The sequence below is a fragment of the Sardina pilchardus genome, chromosome 10, assembly GCF_963854185.1.
Source record: "Sardina pilchardus chromosome 10, fSarPil1.1, whole genome shotgun sequence".
Taxonomy (NCBI): Eukaryota; Metazoa; Chordata; class Actinopteri; order Clupeiformes; family Clupeidae; genus Sardina; species Sardina pilchardus.
The window spans coordinates 17,868,317-17,882,890 of NC_085003.1; the positions used below are offsets into that span (position 1 = coordinate 17,868,317).

A 14,574-nucleotide genomic window follows, 5' to 3' on the forward strand; every position below is an offset into this window, starting at 1 on the left:
TGAACAAGCTGTTACTACTCTGAGAGCAGAGTGCATTTGTAAGAGCTGAGACCTATCTATGGAGGTTCACTGTGACACTAGTGGGAGCCAGAGGTCCATATATCAGAGGCATATGAGCCGGCGGCGGGCTGCCTCAGGGGGCTTTAGTGAGGGGGAGAGGGCTGTGTGATGACAGGGGAAGGATGAGCGCAGGCTGGTGGGTGCCAACACCTAAATCAGTGGGATATCAGGATAAGCTGTGTGGGTGTTCTTTCTGTCCATGAATCTAGCTCAGCTCTCAGCTCTGGTTCTTTCACAGAGGGATTCTGAGGGACATTTTTATTCAATTTTTTTTGTCAGTTTTACAAAAAGAGTGATTGTTTTTGTTAAATGGGGAAAATGGGCAGTTGTGTTTTGACATGTGTATTGGAATAGAGAGGTATTTTGAGGCTCAAGCTGTTCTTCCTTTGTTTTGCCGCCTCGTCCCAGATGAAAGCAGCGATCTGAAACCAGACGAGGCCATCATGAGCAGCGAGATCACCGCCAAGGAGCGGGACGTGCTGGAGGAGAACAACGAGAAGGAGCAGATGGAGAAGGAGGTGAAGGAGGAGAAGGCCGGCGAGGAGGAGGAGGACGAGGAGCCCCTCTCCCAGGAGCAGGAGCTGGAGGAGCTGCGGGCCCAGGTGCTGCAGCTGCTCCTGGAGCTGGAGGAGACGCGCGACACCTCCCAGAAGCACCAGGAGAGCTTCCTGGAGCTGCAGGGTGAGTCAGAGGGCTGGTATAGGCTGGAAGTCCTCAGGGATGCATTGTGGGAAATGTAGTGTCTGAGACTTGTTATGATGTCTGCTGGATCTGGCTGCGAAATAACACTGACGACTAGGTGATGACTCATAATGTGTCTCAAATTGAAAAGGGCAACTAAACAATTATGAGTATGAAAATATTCTCTCGGGATAGGTGCAGGGAGTGCTTCAGCAGCCATGAAAGTCTGTTCAGCTCAGTTTCCAATGTCAGACTCAGTGCAGATACAGGCACTTCATCATGAACTTAATTTACAGTCTCCCAAAGTTAGCATGTAACCTTTAAATGATGAATCAAGTGAGTTTGTTATTGCCCTGCAATTAGCACACATCATGCTTCACAAATAACAGATCTTATTACAGACTTTGATTGCTCAATGGGGCATCATGTAGTGTCTTCAAACTTCAACAAATGACTCATGCTAGGGATGAAGGCCAGGCTGCATATTTGTATATGTGTGTGTGTGTGTGTGTGTGTGTGTGTGTGTGTGTGTGTGCGCGCGTGTGTGTGTGTGTGTGTGTGTGTGTGTGTGTGTGTGTGTGTGTGTGTGTGTGTGTGTGTGTGTAAGATGGTCAGCATACCTCTCGACAGCTGCAGACTGAGGGAAGCCTCTGGTCTTGGAAGAGCACATGGTGTTACTGGGGAGGTGGGTTGAGTGAGGGGGGCTGTGTGGTGGTGGGGGGCACATGGAGCAGAGAAGGTTGTGGTAGACCTAAGGGCCCCTCTGGCCATAACCTCACTGGTGCCTCACTCATCTAAAGTGAGCATGCTCAGCTGCTGGTGGGTTTCCTCTCCTCTGAGACCGGCCCCCTTCTCCTCTCCTCGGTCTTAGGGGCCACTGACCACTGACCACTGACACATCCATCAAGCGGGTGCGTGGAGAGAGGGCAGCTTCAATGCCACAGCACGCTGCCCGTAAATCACTCGCCTCTCAGGCAAGCACGAGCCCCATGGCACAGGGCTGTTTATCCGCTCCCCCGGGAGAGCTACGTGCCCTTATCCCGCCCTCTGCACCGAGGCTCGACAAACTGACTCATCCTTTATAAAAGCCCGAGAGGCTCACAGTGTGGAAAGCATAAAACCATTGTTGTGATTTGATTTATATATTTGTTTACGCTCTCGAGTGTGGACTTGATTTCACTGTGGTATCATGACTGATGAGAGATACTGTATAAGTGATGGTTAATTTTGTATCGAGGGTGTGGTTAATTTTGTATCGATGTCCCTTCATGACAAACAAACAAGAAGACAATCAACACTACTGATCATCTTGACTGTATTGACTAAGTAAGGTGGCTGTATAACAGTTAAACATTTACAAGTCGTTTTGTGCCATTACAAGGCTGTGAAGTGATGGGACCATTAGTGCTTATGAATGATGCATGAATGGGACACAGTGTCATCACCATATGTTCCCCTCGGTCTCCCTGCTGCTGGACAATCCCCCTCCACTTCCCCACTTCCCCATTCAACTCCGTCCTTAGTGTCCCATTACATTACCACTTACTGGACATGTGGTCCAGCTGACTTGATTTCTCATCTGCCCTTTTCTCCCCTTGTGTCCATCCTCAGGCCTGTTAGAGGATGAACGCCTGGCCAGTGCCCACCAGGCTGAAGCCTTCACTCGCCAGATACAGCGGCTCCAAGGTATCCACCTCTATACCCACACACACACACACACACTCTCTCTCTCTCTCTCTCTCCCTCTCTCTCTCTCTATCCCTTGCTCTCTCCCTCTTTCTGTCTCTCCTCATACAGTAAACACAGGTTGTCTAGACTAGAGGGTGACCAGTGTAGCGGGGACTCATAAGTGATGGATGGATGGAGTTAATGAATGAATGCATAAAATATGAATGCACAAATCAATGCATGAATGAATGAATTATTGAATTAATAATTTAATTGGCGTTAATTCGTTTCTATTATACCCAGGGGGCAAAACCCCCTTTGTTAGGGAAATCAGACATGGGCTGCTGTAAAAGGTTGTCATACAAAAATAAAATCTAGGGTGTCCCAGGATCACAACCTGGGTGGCCAACCCGGTCAATAAGCTGCTGTTTGTGTGTTATCGCCCTTTTTATGCCCCATTATAAGTCTATGGACGAATATATTATGGGGTGAATAGGGTAAAAATTTTAACAAATAGATATTCCCACAAAAATTTCTCAGATGATTATTTACATTAAGGCAATACTTTTTTGTATTGCAAGTTTTCTGAAATACTTTATACATTTATGTAGATGAACCATTATCAAATGAAATATGCACGGATTTGCATACATATAGCCTTGGGCTTGGGGGGCTTAAAGTGCACCTCTATCAACCAAACAAACTTTTGGTGAAAGGTCCGACTATGCTGAATATAAAAATGAATGTTAACATGGGACAATTTTGGGTTACACTAACATAAAGCTACATGGGTGTACATTGAGAATCCATGCATTACAATACAATGCAAATACTATAGAGAGATTCATTGTCAAATGTTGTGGAAGAAGGTGAGACTTGTCTCAGCACATATTAAATCATATCTACAGGGTTTAAGATCCTAGAAAATATATAGGTTAGGCTCAGCCTAGGCTGTTTCTTACTGTATTTACCCATAAGGTACAGGCCAAACTTTTCTATTGCGTACATTTAAGTGTATGATGCCTCATTTACATATTTGTGCATGATATTTAAAAAACTTGCAATACAAAAAAGTATTGCCTTAATGTAAATAATCATCTGAGAAATTTCTGTGGGGATATCTATTTGTTAAAAATTTTACCCTATTCACCCCATAATATATTCGTCCATAGACTTATAATGGGGCATAAAAAGGGCGATAACACACAAACAGCAGCTTATTGACCGGGTTGGCCACCCAGGTTGTGATCCTGGGACACCCTAGATTTTATTTTTGCATGACAACCTTTTACAGCAGCCCATGTCTGTAAAACACCCTTTGCCCCCTGGGTATTAGGCCCTTGATTAAATTGACACTGTTGTTATTATTGCTTATCATTCCATAGTTATTGTTATTATATAATTGATTGAATGACTTTATTGTTTATTTATTCTCTCATTTAGTCATTGTTTTATTCTCATTAGCTTTGCTTATTTTGACACTGTTTATGGTTTATGTTGTTATTCTCTTTAGTTGACTCTGTAGTCTGATCAACTGCTAAATTTAATTATTGTGTTGTTTTGTTTGTATGTCGCTTTGGACAAAAGCGTCTGCTAAACATCGTAACTGTAACGGTATGATAGGCCTACTGTATGGTTGGATGAACAAATCAACGAACAAATGAATGAATTAAAGATATGAACGAATTAACGGATGAATGGATGATTGAAATGAACATCTCCCCCACGTCCACCCTCAGCCCAGCTGTGCTTGGTAATGGACAGCCTGAAGGAGGAGAGGGAAATATCTAACCCCTCTCTCTCTCTCTTTCTCTCTCTCCCTCTCTCTCTCTCTCTCTCTCTCTCTGTTCTCTCTCTCTCTCCCTCTCTCTCTCTCTCTCTCTCTGTCTCTCTCTCTCTCTCTCTGTCTCTCTCTCTTCTCCCTCTAGCCCAGCTGCGCTCGGTGCAGGAGGAGATGGACAGCCTGGAGGAGGAGAAGGAGAGCGAGCTGAGGGAGGCGCAGGAGGAGCTGCAGGCTGCGCAGGAGGAGGTGGTGCTGCTGCAGCAGGCGGCCGAGGAGGCGGCGGCCGAGCGCGAGAACGACATCGCCAGCCTGCAGGAGGAGCTGTGCCGCCTGCGCGCCCAGATGCAGCGGCTGCAGGACACGGCGCAGGAGTACGAGCTGGAGATCACCACGCTGCGCGCCGAGATCGCCATGAAGAGCCAGCGCCGCGACGAGGAGCGCCGCGAGGGTGAGCCAACCAATCGGCGCAGCTCTCTTTCAAGGCCAGAGCCAATCAGAGGCTCCCTTGCAAAACATGAAATGTTGGCGGCGGGTTTGCAGCAAACTTGTAGGTGATTTGTGGGACACAAATGAGTTTACTAGCAAATGTTACCAGAAGTTTGCCGGTGTTGGCTGTTAGAGGTAGCAAATGTGTTTGCTAGTGATTTGCCACCACATTTAGCCAATAATTGCAAACTTCCAATGAACTTCTGGTGACAAACTCAGTTTGCATAATGACTTTGCTACAAATTTGCTGCAACATTGCCAAAAATGAACAACAATTTTTTCACAGAAACCTAGCCTGCATGTGAAAATATGCGGCAACTGGAGAAATCTGACATTTCTCAGTTATAAGCCATTGCCCTTGAGAGGCTCACAGTGTGGAAAGCATAAAACCATTGTTGTGATTTGATTTATATATTTGTTTACGCTCTCGAGTGTGGACTTGATTTCACTGTGGTATCATGACTTATAAGAGATAAGTGATGGTTCATTTTATATTGATGTCCCTTCATGACAAACAAACAAGAAGCCAATCAACACTACTGTATTGACTAAGAATTAGAATAACATTTACAAGTCGTTTTTGTGCCATTACAAGGCTGTGAAGTGATGGGACCATTAGTGTTTATGAATGATGCATGAATGGGACACAGTGTCATCACCATATGTTCCCCTCGGTCTCCCTGCTGCTGGACAATCCCCCTCCACTTCCCCACTCGCCCATTCAACTCCGTCCTTAGTGTCCCATTACATTACCACTTACTGGACATGCGGTCCCCTTGGTTCTTGGTTGAGAACCAGTGCTCTGGCCTATGGGGAGAGGATGAGGGAGTCACAGTTAAAAGTTCAGTTCCCAGTAATCAGCCATTGCCCTTTTGATTTCGCCAAGTTCAATTCCGTCTCTGTGCTCCAAACGATAATTGCATTGGCTGCATGGTCTTGGCTCTGTACATGGGAAACAAACAGATTATCTCTGACTGTGCCATACACTATTCCAGACCATCAGTAGGGTGCCCTCTGAAACATGGAAGGGAGGAGTGTATCTGGTTGTTGAGCTCAAATAGACAGCATCTATGTAAATGGTCTGAAAAATGTCTGGATATGACTGAATAGTGAAGAAATTATATTGGAGTGACTTTGACTCAAATGGCTTCCAATTAAATCTCTTGATCATCAACACATAATTATATTATTAATCATGTTGTCTTTGAACAACATTTTGTCTATTATAACAAAATCAAAAAGGAGAATAATCTAAGAAAGGAAACCTGTTGAGAACGTCTTCTCACGTAATAGCTGATGTCATTTGGAGACCTGCAGTTGAAGCTCTTGGCTTCCCCTGGGTTTTGCCACTGAGATTGCAGTTAGCACCCACGGGCGAAGGGCATAAATCTCCCCGTGGTTTTAATAAAGGGGCAGCGTTGGGAACGTGCCCCCGGCCTGCAGTACCCAGCGTGGCAGAGTCCCTGGGGTGGAGCGGAGCGGAGCGCCCTCTCAGAGGGATGGCAGAGCCATGATGTCACCCTGCTCTCCTGGTGAGAACAGGAGGCCATCTGCTACACTCCCCTTCTCACACACACACACACACACACACACACACACGCACACACACACACGCACACACACACACACACACACACACACAAACACAGAGTCAGAGTTCTCATGGGACAAGAGACAGATGGAATGGTTCCTCTCATTATCTTACTCAGTGGAGCAGAGGACTGTGTGTGTGTGTGTGTGTGTGTGTGTGTGTGTGTGTGTGTGTGTGTGTGTGTGTGTGTGTGTGTGTGTGTGTGTGTGTGTGTGTGTGTGTGTGTGTGTGTGTGTGTGTGTGTGTGTGTGTGTGTGTGTGTGTGTGTGTGCGTGTGTGTGTGGTGGGTGGCTGCTGACAGTTGCTGCCCACTCAGCATGGGATGGCTGGGGAAGGGCATGGCGTGACTAGAATACCAGGGCCTATCTGCTATCCCAGTCATCAAACTCAACAAGACAGTGGACACCATTTTGTCTTATTACTTCATGATTTCCTCCCCCGTTTGGTGCTTAAGGCACCATTTACGGATGCCACACTAACAGAGGTCAGATAACAGATTACATACTGTAGAAGGAAGTGATGTAAGTTTTAGACAGTGATAAGAGCTTACCACTGACCGCTAGTGTCCTGGGGGTTTGCAAGCAGTGTGGTGTGGTGCAGTGTGAGTGTAAGTGTGGTGCAGTGTGGTGTGGTGCGGTGTGGTGCGGTGCGGTGTGGTGCGGTGCGGTGCGGTGTGGTGCGGTGTGGTGTGACTGTGGTGTGGTGTGGTGTGGTGTGGTGTGGTGTGGTGTGGTGTGTTGTGGTGTGTTGTGGTGCGGTGTGGTGGTGCAGGAGGTCCTGACTGTGCTGTTTGCTTAGGGGGCGTGTGCCAGCTGAGGGAGGAATGCATGACGCTGAAGGAAGAGTGTCAGACCCTGAAGGACGACAACAGACGACTGTCCGAGCGACTGCACCTGCTCCACAGGATGGGGTACGGACATACATCTCTCTCTCTCTCTCTCTCTCTCTCTCTCTCTCTCTCTCTCTCTCTCTCTCTCTCTCTCTCTTCCTTATTTCTTTCTGTGCCTGTTTTTCTCCACAATCCTTACATCTTCAGAATAAGTGCTTCTGTCCTCTTTTTCTCCAATCATTTTTTAAGTCCGTTTCTCTCAGTTTTTCTGTAAATAAAATATGAACAAAAACATGCTTTGTCAAAAGCTACACCATATTTCCCAAAATAAATGTGCATAGTTATCTTATACCATGTTAGAAACACAGCACTTTAATTTGTCATGCTTTGATATTCTTTCTATCTTAAAATAGCTTTTACCAGTATAACATTGTAAGTAAGATAAGTGGGGGAATTACAGTAGTCTCTAGTCTCCCTTGCCTGAAGGCTGTAACTGCAGGAAAATACAAACACTGATTTCTGCAGTTAACACAGAGCAGCAGTGCAGCCACTCTCTCCAGCATTCATTCCCCCTCTTGTGTTTTTTGGCTGTGTCAATATGTTGGCTGGTCTTTGCCTGGGGTTTTCCTTATGTGGTTTATCTGTGTGTGTGTGTGTGTGTGTGTGTGTGTGTGTGTGTGTGTGTGTGAGTGTGTGTGTGTGTGCGTGCGTGCGTGCGTGTGTGTGCACTTTGTGTTCCTGCCTGTAGAAGCAGCTCTGGTAGCGTGTACATGACCCTGAAGGAGGAGCTGGAGGACGGCATGTCTCCAGACGGAGGCGTCTCCACGCAAACGTCCGGCACCAACTGCCGACTGGTGGACGCCTCCATCCAGAAGAACATCTCCTTCGACGGCAAGCCCATCACGCCCTCCGGCTGGACAGGGGGGATCTCGGAGATCTTCTCCCTCAGGGACCAGCTCAAGCAGGCGGAGGAGAGGGCCTCACAAGCGCAGAGAGATGTACGTCCTCCTGGCCCATCACACATCCTCACACACCACACTCTCAACTTATAAAACTAAAGAGTCACAAAGAGAGATATGGAGGGGTGCATTTCCTGATTCAATTTGTTATTTCACTTATATACATCAGTAGTGATTCTCATTTCACTATGACTTCATATGTACCGTATCTGTGTCTCATGTGTGTATGTGTTTGTGTGTGTGTGTGTGTGTGTGTGTGTGTGTGTGTGTGTGTGTGTGTACATGTGTGTGTGTGTCACCAGTGTGACAGTCTGAAGATGGAGCTGCGGGAGCTGCAGGTGCTGTATGACACCAGCCAGCGGGAGCGGGCCGAGCTGGAACTGGAGCTACTGCGCTGCAGGGAGGAGCTGGACCGCCTGGCTGAGAAGGGCCTGCAGGTGAGGTGGGGGGGGGGCAGATTCAGGTAAGGGGACAGTAAGACGGGCCTGCAGGTGAGGGGGGAAGGGGGTAAGAGGCAGGTGAGGGGACAGTAGTAAGAAGGGCCTGCAGGTGAGGGGGGAAGGGGGTAAGAGGCAGGTGAAGGGACAGTAGTGAGAAGGGCCTGCAGGTGAGGGGGGAGGGGCAGAAGCAGGTGAGGGGACAATAGTAAGAAGGGCCTGCAGGTGAGGGGGGAGGGGGGTAGAGACAGGTTAGGGGACAGTAGTAAGAAGGGCCTGCAGGTGAGGGGGGAGGGGGGTAGAGACAGGTTAGGGGACAGTAGTGAGCAGGTGAGAAGGGCTTGCAGGTGACGGGGGAGGGGAGGGGGAAGGGGAGAGGGGCGGCCCCACAGGATGCATCCACGGGCTCCACCAGACCAGCCACCCAGGGACAGGGAGGAGACGTCAGTACTTATGGGGAGACCTGTCTGTAGCTGTCAAAGGCTTTCAGTTCATGTGTTTTTGTATTGCTTTTGGAGCAGTGAGGTCAGGTATTGAGAGACAGCAGGAAAGTGTTTTTGTATTGGCACTGGAAGGGCTCTTTCTTTCTTTTTTTCTTCCTTTCTTTCTTACAAGCTTTCCTATATAAGCTCTGAATTGTTCTCTCTGTCTTGCTTTGTGAAAGCTCTCACACGTTTCACTCACACAAACTCCCAAACACACACACTCTCTCTCTCTCTCTCCCTCTCTCTCTCTCACACACACACACACACACACACACACACACACACACACACACATTCACGCGCACTCTCTCTCTGTCACACATGCACACACACACACACACACACACACACACACTTACACTCACTCTCTCTCTCTCTCTCTCACACACACACACACACACAAATTCTGTGTACTTGTGTATCCTCTTTATCTGTCTGTCCCACTCCCCTTTCATCCCTTCTGTGCTGTGCCTCCACTGCCAAACATGGTCATGTTGTGTTGCTGTTGTGATGTCCAGATTGTGATGGTGTCCGTCATGTTGTTTTTTGATTTTGACATCATTTCCCATCTCTCTGTCCCATTCTGTCCTGTCTCATCCTCTCCATCAAATCCCCCCCGCCACCCCCCCGTGGTGCCCTGTCCGTCGCTCAGATCTCCTCTCTCTCCTCTGAGCCTCCTCTTCTCTCCGTGCCTTTCGTAGGAATGATTGTAATAGTGGCCACTTTCTGGTGCTGGTGGTCCGAGCTGTCATCCTAGAAGATGAAAGGTACGGTAAGTCTAGTCCTGCTGTGGTGCCAAACCTCTTTTGTTTTCTTAGTTTCCTCTTCAGTTTCGTACACATTTTTCACATTGTAATAAAATGTGAATGTAATGGTTACTATGTATAAGGCACACTCTTTTTGTGTTGTGTGTTGTTGCTCCAAAAACACTCAGCCTCATTTAGGTATATGCTGTGTAATAAGCTTCCCTTACGTAACACGAATAATATGAATGTATGTCATTGTTAGTGTCTGCATCATGCAGAAGTACTGCTTGTTCACAAACTCCTCTCTCCCTTGCCATGCATAATTTATTTCACCCATTTATTCCAATGCTGAGTTCAAATATTAACGATGTGTTCATTTTACAATGTTCATGCTCAAGTTGCAGTGTCACTGTTTTTCATCTACAGATTCTGCAGAACAGAAACTTGTCATAAACAGACTACCGAAATGTATATATATATTTTTTACTGCTTTGCAAAATGCAAAACATGAAACACTTGAAAAGATTATGTAAGTGACTTAGTATGCAGGATGAGTGTTTGTCCCAGCGAGGGCCTTCCCTTAGCACTGGGACGCTTACCAAAAATACCATTTTCACCGCCTCATTGCTCTCTCCTTGGTTCTGTTTACAGAATGTGGAGGAATGGGGAGCCTGGTCTGGGCCTGCATGGTCACAGACAGCAGCGGTGGCAGCTATGGTACTGCTCTTGTCCAGCCACACAAGATTTACATCCGGATGACATTATTGGCACTGCCTCTGAGGCTACGCTGCGACTAAAACCTTGTTTAAAAGAAAAAAAAAAAAGTTTTCTTTCTTTTTTTCCCCCCCTTGTTTGGATCACCACCACCACCAACACCACCAACACCACCATGTTGTTGTTGGAACCTACAGTACCCACTGCTTTCCTCTATGAGACTTTCTAATAGGAGATAATATTGAGGAGGTTGTTTTTGGGAGCTTTCTGAACCAAAGCGGATGGATTTTAGAGACATGGGAAGAAGACCTGGCCAGGTGTGGTTTGGTTTGGGCAATAATGTCTGTGTTATCCCTCTGAAGGAGGTGACCGCAGTGTCCAGCAGGAGGAGAACAACCTGCTCCTTTGAATATTACCGGACAGACTTTACTGTCTACTTTCTCTCTCCCTTGATATTCCTTTTCTTTCCTTCTTCATGTCCTCTGTAATTCTGTGGTAGCCCATAATCTACGGCTTTAGAAGCTTTAGATATAGATATATCTATAATTTATTCAGCTATTTAATTTCCTTTGTATATAGTAAGTCTATTTTTGTGTTGATATTGTGTACTTATTAGAGACTCAATGTTTAATTGATGTCATTGTTAACACGCTGATGGGGAGATTAAAAAAGATGTATGAAAGGCAATAAGACATATCCATAGAGACATGGAATTACTTGGGAGGGAAGTTTTTAATGGAAGCCACTTTCAGATTTAATTAATTCCTAACTCACCTCTGAGTTCTGTTTAATATTGGCGGCTCTCCTCTCAGCCCTTTCTTTGAGGGGAGCCATTTTGTGCTCATAAGTATTGATGGGAGATGCTTACACGACTGATAACAAGCTGAGCCAGCAAAGTGCCTGCCCCACTTAGTAAAGAGCCCATTCTGCATGATAGTTAGCATGGCAGTACTATCTGAAACGCTCCCTTTAGCCAGCTGATGAGAATACCTCAAATATTCATCCTACCATAGTGTGTGTGTGTGTGTGTGTGTGTGTGTGTGTGTGTGTGCCCCTGTGTGTTTATATGTCACCATTGCATTATATGGTCTCAAAATGTTGATCTGTGCAGTCACAGATTTGATATAGCTATATGTTACTGGAACTTGTATGAATGACTGATGTTTTCTTTTGGAAGATATTTTCATAGAAATGTTTAAGATTTTGCAGGTATCGTCACTGAAATGTGAAATGAAACAAATCTTTGCAGGTTTATCCCTTTTTATATCAAATGACAGCTACGCTTAACCACCAGTTTGTCCACATGAGTTACATGTTTTCACTTTTATAAACAATTGAGAAGCATTTCAGATTATTAACATATTCATATAAATGAAATATCAATGAATGACTCAAAGCTAACAAAAAACCCCTAGCAAAACAAAAAGTATTTTTTTGCTCATTCAACACATACACATATTCATATACATATCCATGTATTATTGACCACAATGAATAATATATACAGTAGACTTTTATTAAATGAACATCTCATTACTGACACATCCTCTCCAAAACCTCTCACTTGAATGACTCCTGAGTAATGACATGTTAGAGGTGTGTGTCTGGCTGGATGGCGCCATGCCAGACTCTGACATTTCCACAGTTTCGCCTCAGTTCATTCTAGACTTGTGAGTCTGATGGCAGTGGCACCTATTCTAAATGTGGTGACATCTGACGGTTAATTAGGGCCGCGCCTTCAAGGGTGGCGGCTTCCAAAAAAATGTCAAGCATGCACTGACAGTTAAAACTTTACTCTTAATTATTTTCTGCATCATATACTGTACGCCATTGGCATTAAAAAAAATAGCTGCCACTTTATGCTTCACTGATATTATTAACATTTCTTACCTGCTGGTTGCATTCTTCTTCACCATCTCCCAAACACTCTCAAAGGCACATAAAAGCACACCCTACCCTGGCTGTGATCAACAGACACCCGCTGAACACAGCATAACACACCCCGGGCAAACAACTGTAGCCCACTGAGCAGCCTCTAAGAATGTTTACAGGGATGTGCACACCATGTGTGCCCTTGGAGCTACTGTACTTCACACAGAGACACCTCCACACAGATCTTATGGATTCTTGAGATGCACACACAGCCCATCCCAGCCAAGTCTCCCAGATAACAACCCCTCATGAACCATGCTTAGCTTTCAGGCTCCAGTCCACTAACAACACGTCCCTCTTTAGATATAATGTCCAAAAATGCATACAACTACAAGAAACACCTCACCTTCTTACCATGTGAGAATCACAAAATGGGGACTAACTCAATTTTGACAAAAGTGTCAGACAGAACCTGCTGTGACCTCACACATGGCTGGCTCAGCTTGTTTTGCTTGCCTCTACGGATCTCTGTTCTTAAAAGAGGGCCCAAGGTACATTGTGTGAGAATGTAGAGTATCTACATTCCAGGCATGTCTTTAGTGTTTCTTTAACAAACAGGTACGCTTGACTTATTTGAGTACCATAATAAAAGCATGCATTTCACCCACTCTTAAATATTTAAACTGACCTTTGTATTAAAACTTGGTCAAACGGAATAGATGACATTCATTCTGATGATCAGATGAATGTGAATTAAATAGTCCTACTTTGAGGTGTATCCAAAGAAAAGGTACCATTGTTAAGCATTATAGTTGTGATGGAGTCTTAACATTTGAGCATTTTGTATTGTAAAAACTGTCAGTCAAGTATTTAGTCAATTATATTATATCTCTGTAACTGTCTTTCTGTAGCTCATGACAGACACTGGATAACACTAAAGACTTAACAAAGTTTCACACAAGGGCCATTATTAATTTGGACTTGCATAAATGAAACGGCACATACTACCATAAAATATGTAACTGTCATATTTTAGAACTTGTTTCAATTTTAACTCTTACTCGCAATGCATCTGCTGTAAATAATGTTGTTGTGTTCGAGTTTTAAGCTTCATAAGCTGCATCAGAAAAACAAAATATTTGTATCAGATAACATGATAAATATTGCTTTTTAGAATATTGATATATGATATATTTTGACAGAATGTTGTTTATTTGTTGACCTAATGTTGTAATAGAGCGGTATGCACAGTTTTTTTGTCAGGAAAATCTTTAACATTTTCAAACTCCTGTCACATGTGATTTTAGTAGCGGGTAGCATTTGCATGCAGATATGATAGACATTCTCTATCTCTAGTGACCACTTACAAAGTGTTGAATGTCATGGTCAAGAAGTTGGTGTTTCATGTAGAAATCCAAAAAAAAAAGCAATATATTATCTGGGGTCTGTAGGGCAGAGCCTGCGCTTGTTAGTACAGCGAATGCTACATTTCCACTGATAATGCAAGTCTCTGCCATCTTTTTATAGACAATAGGACGTCACACAGAGGCTGACAGGAAAGGAAGACTAATGGGGATAGTTATTTCCTCCCTTGAAATTAAGTGTGACACTAAATAGCAGACGCATGTGACATTAAGATCTCATCAGCTCACGTTTTCTAGGTCCTTCTCGTGACCTACCACAATGGCAAACAGTATGAAATGTAAGGCAAAATTATTTCACAGATAAACATGTTTGGTTGAAATGCCCAAACCATTCTAACCCCCCAAAAAGTAGATTGATGGCATTGAAGTGTTCCTATATGGTATTGACTGCAATATAGATAAAACACTGTAACTATTAATTTGAGCTGCATGTGGTTAAAATTGCATCGACTGTAGTTATCAAATGCTTGCTATTTTCAGTTGTTTCCTATTTGGCTTGCTGTTTCAAACAATATCTGTGGCTTTTTTTTTGTTAATTGGAAAGTATATTTTGTACCATAAATGTTTTATGAAATAAAATATCTCCTGGCTAATGACCTGTGTATCCTTCAATGGCATATGTCACTCTGAGATGTCATTCAAGAATACCCTAGGAGTGAGTGGGAAGTTGAAAAGTAGTTCCTGGCATCAGGTTGCATAGGTCATCGACGGTACACACCTATTAATACCCCTTACTCACAGCCAGTTGTAAACTGTCTCGCACAAGATTCATTTTCAAACATATGGGCTCCTTCCAGGGACATTAGCAAAGAGTTTTATTTTACCCCCCAGAGTCAGAG

General features: G+C 44.7%; 1 protein-coding gene across 1 annotated transcript in view; it reads left to right on the forward strand.

Annotated features, from left to right (window-relative positions):
* ccdc136a (coiled-coil domain containing 136a) overlaps window positions 1-14,331 on the forward strand; it is a 22,816-nt gene extending 8,485 nt beyond the window's left edge. Inside the window, exons 3-10 of the mRNA XM_062547332.1 lie at window positions 469-741; window positions 2,353-2,427; window positions 4,338-4,640; window positions 7,068-7,179; window positions 7,847-8,096; window positions 8,360-8,494; window positions 9,632-9,746; window positions 10,377-14,331. Coding sequence (XP_062403316.1) covers window positions 469-741; window positions 2,353-2,427; window positions 4,338-4,640; window positions 7,068-7,179; window positions 7,847-8,096; window positions 8,360-8,494; window positions 9,632-9,736 — 1,253 coding nt within the window. The 3' untranslated portion in view covers window positions 9,737-9,746; window positions 10,377-14,331. The remainder of the gene's footprint in view (window positions 1-468; window positions 742-2,352; window positions 2,428-4,337; window positions 4,641-7,067; window positions 7,180-7,846; window positions 8,097-8,359; window positions 8,495-9,631; window positions 9,747-10,376) is intronic.
* Window positions 14,332-14,574: the final 243 nt, after the last annotated feature.